The 12,386-nt window shown below is 39.7% G+C and overlaps 1 protein-coding gene across 2 annotated transcripts in view; it reads right to left on the reverse strand.

The window, feature by feature from the left end:
* MAP7 (microtubule associated protein 7) overlaps positions 1–12,386 on the reverse strand; it is a 116,289-nt gene that overhangs the window by 85,441 nt on the left and 18,462 nt on the right. Inside the window, exon 1 of one of the 2 annotated variants that reach the window (XM_081945098.1) lies at positions 10,244–10,502. The exons of the other annotated variant lie outside the window; for it this stretch is intronic. Within the exon in view, the coding sequence (XP_081801224.1) occupies positions 10,244–10,376 (133 nt within the window). The 5' untranslated portion in view covers positions 10,377–10,502. Of the gene's footprint in view, positions 1–10,243; positions 10,503–12,386 lie in introns of those variants that run through there. 2 annotated transcript variants of the gene reach the window in all.

The raw sequence follows: 12,386 nt of genomic DNA on the forward strand, positions 1-12,386 counted from the left end.
CCAATCCCTGAAGTTTTCTCAGAGTGATTTTAGAAGTGGTTTGTCATTGCCTGCTTCCTAGAGCTGGAAGAGAGTGAATAGAAATAGCTGTTAGGGTTCCAAGTAACACCCCCAATGAAAGAAGACTCCGAGGCTTGAAGTTCCTCAAAGTTCCACTTTATTAGAGATGTCATATTGGCACATCTGGGAAAACCTGAATTTGAAAGCTTCCAGGTTTTCCCCACCCAAAAGAAAGTCCAAGTCCCTGCCCAGCACCCATATGTTCATCATATGGTCCAATCAAAGCACCATCCCAACTGGATATGCCTTTCAGTCACACCCCTCCAGGTGTAGGACAGAATGTACTTGACTCTGGGAGAAAGGAATATTATTATGATTATATATCTCCCCAGCTCCATACAATACCCCTCCCAGCTTCCCACAGCACTAAATGTGGCAGGCCTGAAGATCCAATGCCCAAGATAGCTTCCAGGCCTGACAACAGCATTTAGACTTATATACTGCCCCTTAGCGCTTTACAGCACTCTCTGGGAAGTTTACAACGAAGAAGCATTATTTGAATATTGCCCCTAACAATCTGGATCCTCATTTTACCAACTTCGGAAGGACGGGAAGATAAGTCAACTTTGAGCCCCGTCAGGATCAAACTCCAAGCTCTGAGCAGAGTTGCTTGCCGTACTGCACTTTAACCATTGCGCCACCAGTGCTCATGGCTTGAATGACCCACAGTCAATCAACTAAGCTTCATGCTCCCAGTTCTAACCTGTTGCCTCAACCATTATACTACACTGCCTCTCTCACTCCCAAATATTAAGACTCTTAAAGTTCCTCGTCTTTATTAGGATTCATTTTTCTATGTGGTATGACTTGCATTACTCATTTGTTTTATTTGTAAAATGGACTGATTTTTGTAGATGACCTCACAGCCCTGACTTGGAGTATTGCTTTGTGTTGAAAAGATTTCTTCTTTCTGACCTAAGCTTCTTTGTTGCTCTAAACCAGGGGTGTCCAAACTTGGGAACTTTAAGACTTGTTCCCCATGCTGGCTGGGGAATTCTGGGAGTTGAAGTCCACAAGTCTTAAAGTTCCCAAGTTTGGACACCCCTGCTCTAAACCCTGTTTCTGACAGCTACCCAAGGCTAAATTTTATTACCCTTTGTCACACTTGGGTAGCAGATGTATGAAAGTACACCTACAGATAGCGACACTATTTCTAAATGTTGCAGTCGACCCTTACAGCACAGGGAGAGGTATCTTCTTCACTTCATAGCATAGGATCTCTCCCCCTCCCCCACTATTAATTAGCCTATTTACACTGAAAAAGAGTACGATGTGAACCAGTATTTTGAAAAAGCCTTGAAAAATCAGCCCCATTTTTGGGGTGCAGCACTGATCAGTTAGGTATCTAACTTTGTTTACTTCCAGATGTGAACCGCAAATGTGTATCTTTTTCTTGCTGCAGTTTATCCACTTGATAAGAGCACTTCATAGCATAGGATCTCTCCCCCTCCCCCACTATTAGTCAGATTCTGCCTCAAGTCACTGGAGCTGTCACTGTGATAAGTTTCGAATTAAACTATGCTGTCAGCACAGTCTTTCAATACAGTTAACTTGTCCTTGAGATGTCTTAAATCAAAAAGAAATTTGGAAACAAATAGCCCAATTCAAGGTCTATCATTCCATGCTGAAGCAAAGTAACAGCAATGAGAGAGATAATGAAAATAAATGCTGACTTGCTCCTGTTGTGCCCTCCTTTTTTGCACGGATCAGAATCTGTTGTGTAAAGTTCATATGCTATTCACACTGAATTTGGTCCAATATACAATTTCTTCTGCCAACACAAAAGGAAGCAATGTGTCAACTCTGAAGTGAAACCGACTGAAGTCATCTTTTCTTGCCTCATAGTTGCTATGAAGGGAGGGGGGGAAATGGAGGAGGGAAGGGAGCGGGGAAATAGATAGACCGGCTACCAGTCAAAACAAAAAGTTTTCTTGTGGGAACCAAGGTTATCCCAACAGGTGGCAAGAGAGGGAGGAGAGGAATGACCAAGCAGCCTCCCAGCTACTTTCATTGGACAATGTGGCCAGTGACATCTGGGGAGGGAAATATTTGCTCTTTTAATTCTGGGGGAAACCGCAGGGACTTTCAGAGTTGGTTTTCACTATCTGTGCCAATATGATGCATCCAATAAACATGTTTTTGAGGGATCTACCTGCCTCTCAGTCCTGCTATTGGAGGATGCATTACTTGGAACCCTGACAATATTGCAAATATACATAACTCCCTGTTTTTATGTTTTAATGGCAGATTTGTGCTCCAAAATGGAGTAATGTTTTTCCGAAGTTTTGCTAATAGCTCCCAATCCACATGATCTTAATGGATGAAACATGGAAAACAATGCAGATGACTCTGCATCCTCATTCAGCACGAGGTCTTTTCTGTTTTGTTTTATTTTCAGGTGCTGCCAGCCACCTATTTGCATATCTGTGGGCCCCTGAATTCATATTACATAATGCTACATAATGCTACAAGATGGAAATAAATACAGTACCAGGACTCTTTCAAATTTTCATGTTTCCAAACAAAAGAAAAGGGAACTTGATATGGATCAACTGCAAGAATGAAGGCTGAACCAAAGACTCGATCCCTTCATGGGCCAGAATTGCATAACATATTCTATCCTGGACTGAATATACCAGTCCCAATTGTGATCCTTATTTTGTAACAGCCTTATTTGCCGTAATGTCATTTCTCAATTAGTCAAATTTGCTTTGCATTTCTCCTGTTGCTTCATATTAGCATAATGCAATTATGAAATATATCTGCTTACCATCAATTTTCTTCATGATGTTTATTTTTTAAAAAAACTGAGGTGCCTAAATATGAGTTTCAGAGACGAATTCTATACGATCACACACAAAGAAAAGTTCCATCATATTCAACAGAACTTGATTTGTTGTGTTAAAAGAACTGATTCCATCTGTTTTTGTCTGCTGCTGTATTTTAAACCAAGATTGACAAACTTCCTATGCTGCTGTCACAAGCTGAATTTTTTGCTCTGTCGTAGACTTCTGGAGTTGGAAAACACTCCAGCAACTAATTCATCAGCTCAATCTTGAAAGAGTTATGGCAATCAGGTGATCTGCACAATTATCTCAGTGCAGGAAATAATATTTCGACTACCTTTGAGTTACCAGAAAATGGTTCAATTCCCTGGAAATGTTTGTCTGATCAGCAGGTTGTTTATGCCAAGGATATGCCAAGGATGTGCATCAGCACTAATCCAGCCCTACCTTACCCCTAGGCAGGCTGTCTTAGTTGTTTTCTTTGTCTTCAAATAGCACATGCATACCTATCTTCTATGTTTTATATTCATCCTTTCTTTTACCATTTATAAATCTATATATATTTTAATCCAATTACAAAAATTGGGTGTGGGATGTATGTATATGTTACGGTGAAAGACCGAAATCTGGTGAATGTCGACATTCACCGGTGAAAGACCGAATATTTCATTACATCGTTTTACATTCGGACATTCACACAGTCGCTTGGTGTATGTCCGAAAATACCCTTATCCTCTCGACACCCTTACCCTAATACCTCGGCTCCTCGCTTCCTTTTAAGCGTCTTCTATTCGCGGAGTTTTTTTTTTTTTAAACCTGCGATCCTTAAGAAGACGCTTAAAAGGAAGTGAGGAGCCGAGGTATTAGGGTAAGGGGATTAGGGTAAGGGTGTCGAGAGGATAAGGGTAATCCTCTCGACACCCTTACTCTAATCCCCTTACCCTAATACCTCGGCTCCTCGCTTCCTTTTAAGCGTCTTCTATTCGCGGAGTTTTTTTTTTTTTAAACCTGCGATCCTTAAGAAGACGCTTAAAAGGAAGCGAGGAGCCGAGGTATTAGGGTAAGGGGATTAGGGTAAGGGTGTCGAGAGGATTACCCTTATCCTCTCGACACCCTTACCCTAATTCCCTTACCCTAATACCTCGGCTCCTCGCTTCCTTTTAAGCGTCTTCTATTCGCGGAGTTTTTTTTTTTTTAAACCTGCGATCCTTAAGAAGACGCTTAAAAGGAAGCGAGGAGCCGAGGTATTAGGGTAAGGGTGTCGAGAGGATAAGGGTATTTTCAGACATACACCAAGCGACTGTGTGAATGTCGACATTCACCGGTGAAGGTCCGAATGTAAAACAATGTAATGAAATATTCGGTCTTTCACCGGTGAATGTCGACATTCACCAGATTTCGGTCTTTCACCGTAACATATATACACCATTTTGGTGAATGGGCAGGGCTTCAGGAGGCAAAAAATGCTGCATTCAGTCTATAAGAAAAACCCAGATTTTCAGCCTCTTTTTAGAGGAAAAAAGGTGCGTCTTATACTCCGAAAAATATGGTAAGTGAATTGTTGCATTTGTTAAGTTAGTATTTATTTATTTATTTATTTATTTATTTATTTATTTATTTATTTATTTATTTATTTATTATTTATTTATTTATTTATTTATTTATTTATTTATTTATTAATTATTTATTTATTATTATTTATTTATTTATTTATTTATTTATTTATTTATTTATTTATTTATTTATTATTTATTTACTTATTTATTTACTGTGCTTCTAGACTGTCCCCTCTCCCAAAAGGGACTCGGGGCGGTGTACAGTCCATGCAAAGAATACATCACAATATAATAAATAAGAAAGTTAAATATATAAAGTTAAATATGGAGGAGGTTAAAAATAGAGTTAAAAAGAACTGTACAGTTAGACAGTATATATAAATATAATTTTAAAACCCCTAAAAATAACACACAAATTAAATTAAAAGCAATACCCCTAAAATAACCAGTTAATAATACGTCTACCAGGAGGTAACAGTTGTAATTATGCCAGGCCCGCTAATCGGAACAGGTGAGTCTTCAATTTTTGCCGGAAGGAGTGGAAGTCAGTGGTGGTTCTGATGTCGGGAGGGAGGTCATTCCAGAGGGTTGGGCCCATCACAGAGAAGGCCCTACTCCTTGGTGTCGCCCGCTGGCATTGCCTAGTGGACGGCACCAGGAGAAGCCCCTCCCTGTGAGAGCGAATTGGCCGCAGGGATGTGTGTGGGAGGATGCGATCCCGCAAGTAACTAGGTCCTGTGCCATGGAGCGCTTTAAAGATGGTAATCAGGACCTTGAAACGCACCCGAAAAACCACAGGCAGCCAGTGCAGCTCGCGCAGGAGAGGTGTTACGTGGGAGTACCTAGTACTCCCCATCACAGCCCGCGCGGCTGCGTTCTGAACTAACTGCAGTAACACGGTTATTAAGTGAATCCGCATTCCCCATTGACTTTGCTTGGCAGAAGGTCGCAAAAGCTGATCACATGACCTCAGGACACTGCAACCGCCATAATTATGAACCAGCTGCCAAGCATCTGAATTTTGATCATGTGACCATGAGGATGCTGTAAAGGTCGTAGGTATAAAAAATTTATGCTTTTTTCAATGCCATTGTATCTTTGGTCGCTAAATGAACTGTTATAAATTGAGGATTACCTTTACATCTGTTTAAAAGATCGAGACGGAACTGTCAAACCATTTGACAGTTAAGATGTAGTATCTTCACCATTTAAAAAACTTCCTTTCAGAACTATGATTCAAAGTGTGCATGTACTGATTTAATTGTAGTTACCCATGTAAATATTCACACTCCACGAATTTTACATGCTATTGCTTTTCTTTTAAGATACACTGGTACCACTTTCTCTCTTACCATTCTAATTAATCCTAAATTGTCTTTAGCAAAATTCTAAGACCACTTCTACAAAAAGATATCTGTCCAAGCATCCCTTTGGCTTCCAGCAGGCATAAAGGCCAAGGTACCTGCCAAGCAGCGGTGGGCTTCAAAAATTTCAGCAACAGGTGCTCTCCTGGTTGCTGGGTGGGCGTGGCCATGGTGGGCTTGGCCTAGTCAGCCTCCTGCACCAGGACAGGGGGTGGGTGGGTTTCCAGTCCCAGGCTCCTGAGGCTTTCCTCAAGCCTCTGGGAAGGTGAAAACTGCCTCCCCTGGGCTCCAGAGGCCCTCCGGAGACTGGAAACAGGCCGTTTCTGATCTTCTGGAACTTCACGGAGGCCTGTTTTTCCCCCTTCCTGAGCCTCCACATGGGCCCTGCACTTACCTCACATTCAAAATGGACAGCATGGAGACTCCTGGGAGGAGAGGCAGAGGTGGGTTCCGGCAGTCACTACTACCATTTCGCTTGTGGGCACTCCACACACACTTTCCGCATGCTTTGCGTGTGTGCATGCGCAGAGCAATAAAAATTGCTCTGCGCATGCACAGAAGTAAAAAACAAGATGGCAGCATGTATGGTGCCGCCTGAGAACTGGTTCAGGGGCGTGGCAGGCCTGGGTCACTGCCAGTCCCAACACCAAGGCCGTCAAACTACTACTAATTCAGCCGAACCGGTCTGAACCGGTCTGAAACCACCACTGGGGCGGGGCCAGCCAGGGGTGGGTTTTGGAGGTTCTCCAACCCAGCCATAACATTAGCCACGGGTTCTCCTGTACCCGGACAAACCCGTAGCAGCCCACCCCTGCTGCTAAGCAAAAGGTTATTCAAAGGCTTTGCCAGAGAGGTCATCCTTCATAATAATCCTTCATAATAATGAGCATCTATTAGGTACAGTCTTTTACTCATTATCAGTTTGGACGGAAAAGTGAAAACATCAACAATTTGTCATTGCCTGCTTTTGTGGCTGTGCCACCCGAGTTACCTGTGTCATGAAATGGCCATTAGAAACACCCCTGTGTTTTCTGCTAGCTAAAGCTTTGGCAGCTTTCAATTCACCAACACCATACTGGAAAGACAAGTTTTGCCTTGTTGTGAAAGGAAGGAGAAGTTTTAAAGAATAGAAAGGTACAGTAAGAGCTTTATGAGTAATTGAGTTAATGCTGTCTGAATGGGTGTATCAGGACAGAATAAGAACTGATTGTGAAAAGAGATATCTAAACTCCTTCCGAGGTTAAAGAAAAGTGCCAGCAGCACACTTGGGCCCTCTTCCAACAATGCCATCAAAGTCTGCACTAACAATCATAATCTATATCTGAACTGGAACAAGAATAGTCAAGTGAAAAATATTAAAATAGGCCTTTCCCATTTAGTGCCCTCCAGATGCACTGGGCTTCCAACTTCCCATAATCCTGAGCAACTAGTCATTTCAATCTAAAGAGACAATCATTCTATGGCTTGTCTACATCTATTCATAACATGCCCTATATTCTTTCTCAATAACCAGAAGATTCTCTTGGGTTATTTTTCATGAGTAAAGCTCTTTAGTTTGGCATGTTGAGAATTTGGGAGCAGGTTTTATTGAATGAGCACAGTACAATTGTTCTCCTAATCTCTGAATCCAATCCTCCAGAGTGCACTTATGTAAAAACTGATGAGCAGTAAAAACAGCTATCAAGCTTCATAAGTTAAGCAACAATCACATATCTTCCCCTTCACATTTTCACAACAATGAAAAGTGAAAAACATACAGCTATCATTAAAATAAATACCTCTCATCTTTTTTTGAACTACAGAATGAAGAGTTTGGTTAGAAACATCTTCATTATCACGCAAACATCATATTAAAGTGTTTGTGGTCATGATAGATATCCCTGTCATGCACCAAACTAAGAATAAAAAGATATTTATGCTAAAAAAAATATCAAAGAAAAAAACAAAAATAAATTCAATATTATTGTTTTCACACAGATTTTGTCTAGCCTCGTCCATGCTTTAGGGACCTAGGTAACAATTTCTTTACATTCCATTTCAAAACAACAACAATTTTTAAGAATGACAAAAAACTAAGCATAAGTTTGTTACTGAGCTGTATTTCATACTAAGTATGTTGTTATTTGCCACATGTTTGGCATGTTGAGATTTACAGAAAATGGGAAAATTAAATACATGTCTGGAAAATAAATACATTAATGACATGTGTTTGGTATGTTAAACATTATTCTGGCCATCCAGATGGAGATAGCAATATAGAAATGAAAAGACTCTATCCCATGGGGACGTCATCTTTCATTTTATTTCAACATCAGAAAGCTGTTTTTTTCCAGGGCTTAGTAGCTCTTAATTCAGAGTAGTGTTGTGGGGACAAAATGTCGATATTTGTGGTCACAAAATGGCATAAAAAATAAATGAATATTCCCTACATATTATATGGAGCCATAGCATTCTAAAATACAAACTCTGTCTATTAACTTCCAGACAAATAATTAGAAAGTCAGCATTTTTAATGTTTTGCTCCAACTTTCATCATATAAAAAGTCTCTTAGCCAAAACAAACTTGTGACTAGCTTATTCAAATTGTTGCCAAGGATACAAGGATAGCATGTGTGTGCTACTTACTGACTTCAGAAATAATATAATCAACTTTAGGGGTTGAAAACTACTACCATCAAAGGGAGGGACTGAAAACTGAATTGATTACTAGGCATTCAAAATAAGTATAAAAAGTGAGAAATCACAGAATGGCAAGCCCAGTAATCTGAAACTTTGGTACAAAATGAATTCAATTTTAGTTTTGACCTAAAATAATCCAGCACACTTTTACGGAACTACAGTAAAAATATGCAGACACCAAAGATACTGCAGCAACAAAAATGAGATTGTGAAGTACACTAGATCAGGGGTGTCCAAACTTGGGAACTTTAAGACTTGTGGACTTCAACTCCCAGAATTCCCCAGGCAGCATGGCTGGCTGGGGAATTCTGGGAGTTGAAGTCCACAAGTCTTAAAGTTCCCAAGTTTGGACACCCCTGCACTAGATATTCAAATGAAACTTGATAAATCTCTTTTTTCCCCCAGCACAGAATATGTTCTACCTTGCAACATTCTTGTGCCCTCACCTAATTAACAACAATCAATTGGCACCCAATTTATCCTTTCCAGGACATCTTGCAGAATAAACTTTGAGTGCCTAATGGACATTCCAATATGGAGTTTGTCCAGGAGAGAATCTGTATCCTAGAAATTAGAAAGTACTAATACAAGCAAGTTTGCAAAGACTTTGTTGCTAAGTAGCCTGCTGGATCTACATTTCCTACAGTACCTGCACAGAGTAGATTTACAATATTGTAGAATTCTAACATGGCTAGGAAACACACTAAAATATAAACACTGCTGGGACAGCAAGAGACATGGAAGGGAACTGTTTCAAATAATCATTACTTTAGTTTCTTCAGGATTTTCACCCTTTTTTCCATATTTAAATTGGAATAATTAAATTAAAATAAAATATTTAAATTTGTTAAATATTTTAACACATATGTTTTAAAGAAGCTAAGTTCCCGGATATTAGTGATTCAGAGCAGGATATGAAAGAAACTGTCACTTTCAAATAACCATGTCCATTTATCTAAATCGGTAAATATTAACCAGTCAAACAGTCCTATTAGTTGTCTGGTTGAATGAAGAGGAAAAATAAACAACCTACTAAGTCCACAAGGCTATTAAAGTTTATGGTGCCTCTTTCACAAATACTGCCCAAAATCTGATGGCTGTTCCCAATCCCCACCTCATGTTTCTAGAATCTGTAAGTTATTTATCACAGCCAAGGATGCAAAAGAAAAAAACACACTCAAGTCAACCAATGTTCAATTTACAAATAAAAGATGAAAAACTGATGGCAAAGTAATCTAAAGTTTTAGTAATTAAGTTTATAACAACTCAGATAAAGTGAGACCAGGACTGTTACAGAAATAAGATTTTGTCAAGAATCCTGACATAAAGTAATCACGAAGCCAAGCGATTTTGCTAAAGTAATATATGGGTCTTTATGAATATTTAAATTATCTGAGTATATTTGTTCATGCAGTAATGCATATAACACAATTGATAACAACTGAGAGCAAATTTCTCAAAGGCCAGTTTCTCCATGTTCATGCCTTCATTTTACTAATACATGCCAAAAGAATAAAACAAGTACTTATTCTTGCATAGAAATAAATTTCATCACTTGTTTAACAGCGTTCCGTTTAACAAACTGCATGTCTAGAAGATTGCTTATTAATGTGATAAATATCAAGACAAGAAGCAACTTGCAACAGTTAACAATCCAAGAGGCCTACCTTTAATATGATTACCCAATGCAAAAAAAAAGAAGAAAGCACTAAGAATAGCAACATGCGGTAGTCCACCATCGCGATGCTGGATGTAGTCTATAGATAACTCAAACTTGCCTGGCTAAAGTAATGCCTACCTTTTGATCTCTTGGAATGGTTGCTCTTTTGATGCTCGTCCTCTTCATTAATGGTAAACAGAACAGGTGTATTTGGCCTCCCACCTGGCTTCTTCAGTCGCTCTTGCCGGAGAGCAGCTGCTGAACCTGGCATTACTGCTGGTCCTTTCCTTTCCCCACCTACAATATGTCAATTCCAGCTAGCTGCAAAGCAGTGGATTCATTTGTAACACATCCTGTGAGGGCCCAGCTGATTGCAAACAGCAGAGAGAGACCAACGTGCACTTGGCAGATAGGAGCTTACAATTTCTTGTACCTTGACCAAAAAAGAGAGAGAGGGCTTAATTAAAAGTCAATTGGTTGGAATGCCTTCTCCTCCCCCCCCCTCCTTGTCGTACTCTTCCTCCCTTTTGAGCTTTAATTTGTTCAGTCAGGTCCCTGGGCTTCTTTCCTTCCTGATGCAGCACCTTTTCCCTCCCGGTATCTTCTTTCTTCTGCTTACTGAAATATTCAGCACGGAGCCCAAGAGAAGAAAATATGATACGCCACCATTAACAGTTGCCCTGACAACAGTGACATATCCAAATCAAAAAGGAGGTCCATGAATGTCGTCTCCTCAGCTGCAGGAAAACAGGCTGCCGGAATGTCCTCTCTGTGTTCCGTCTCCCGCGGCAAAGGCAAGCTGGCCTGAACAGCTGAAAACACCCTAGCTGGCTGGGCTCCCCTCAGAAGCGGCTGGAGGACGGCTGGAGCTCTTGGTGCATCGGGGCACGAGAAGTTGAAAGAAAGGGAAGCCAGCAAACGGAGGTAGGTGAATTTGATTCCAGCTTCTCCCGCCAATCAATCCTCAAGGAACCATACCAAAGCAAAGAAACCCAAGGCTGTTTGTTTCCTTTCCTTCTTAAGTTCGCAGAGTCACAGAAAAGATCATCGTACGAGCTCAAACACAACTTCTTCATAGGAGACGGATGTGAAGGACAGAAAATGTTTGAGTATCTCCTTGTTAAAAGGAAGAGTTAGAAAGCAAGAGGATTCACCCTTTGCATGAAACATTGGCACTTTATCTGGGGAACGTTGACCAATGCAGCACAAAGGTTGATGCTGACAACAGCAGCAATGAGTGTAGTTAGGACAAAGTGCCACTGACGTCTCCAGGAAGGTGAGTTGTAATACAAAAACACCCTTTGCAGTTTGTAATAATATTCCTAAACCTTTAAAAGTTTATTTACATTTGTTAAATAAATGAGCATTTCTAGTTTGGAGTTTGTCTGTTTAAAAGATTTTTTTTCTTACCTTGCATCTTCCGTACTGATTATAAGTGAAGATATTGAAAAAGCAATAATAAAACATTACTGTAAAATAACTATAATGTAATTAAAAAAACTAAGCTGGAAAAAGTATCTAAATTGAGCTTGATTTAAATGCGATTTCATAGGCATGTGGTTTTATTGCCAATATTTTTTTAAAAAAAACAGAAGAAAGGCCATTGAAATAATTGCTTCTGTAGAAAAGACTAAGAGTCCCATAGTGTATCCATAATAATCAGACAAGGCTCTGGTTCTCACTGAACATCTTTTGGGGAAGGTTGGGCTCCACAAAACAGATTTTTACGTCAGTAAACTTTGAAGTGTCCAGAGCTTGAAATGAATTGCTAAGCAGTTAAAATTATTTACGATTCTGAACTGTCAGAATAAAACTACACTTGTTTTTTTTTAATTAAAGAAATTGGGTGGCATGCCCAGTATTAAAAAAAAAAAAACAATTGCTAGGCAGAAAAAGTACTTTGCTGTTTTCTGCCAGTTTTCATTTAATCTGATGAAAGAGAATTTGATTTAGAAATACTTTCAATGGAGAAGAGAATTTTGGCTTTTCATGGATAGAATGTGGTTGTGTTTTGCACCTAGTTACATGTTGACCAAGGAAGATACATGGATGTCCTTTAAACAGTCATCTCGCAAATCAGTGTACTAGGAATATACAGTTATTTGGATATGAAACAGAAAGGACACTTGTTCTGAGCTCACACAGTAGTCAGAAAAATACATTTGAGTCAAGGACATGCTGCCGGGGTGCAACAGACTTGCCATACGAAATCACCATCTCCATATTAAGTTAAATTTGTATTTTCCTGGGACCATGCAGCTACTGTACTGTGGCTTCTTTA

The sequence above is a fragment of the Natrix helvetica genome, assembly GCF_964273705.1.
Source record: "Natrix helvetica genome assembly, chromosome: 2".
Classification (NCBI taxonomy): domain Eukaryota; kingdom Metazoa; phylum Chordata; class Lepidosauria; order Squamata; family Natricidae; genus Natrix; species Natrix helvetica.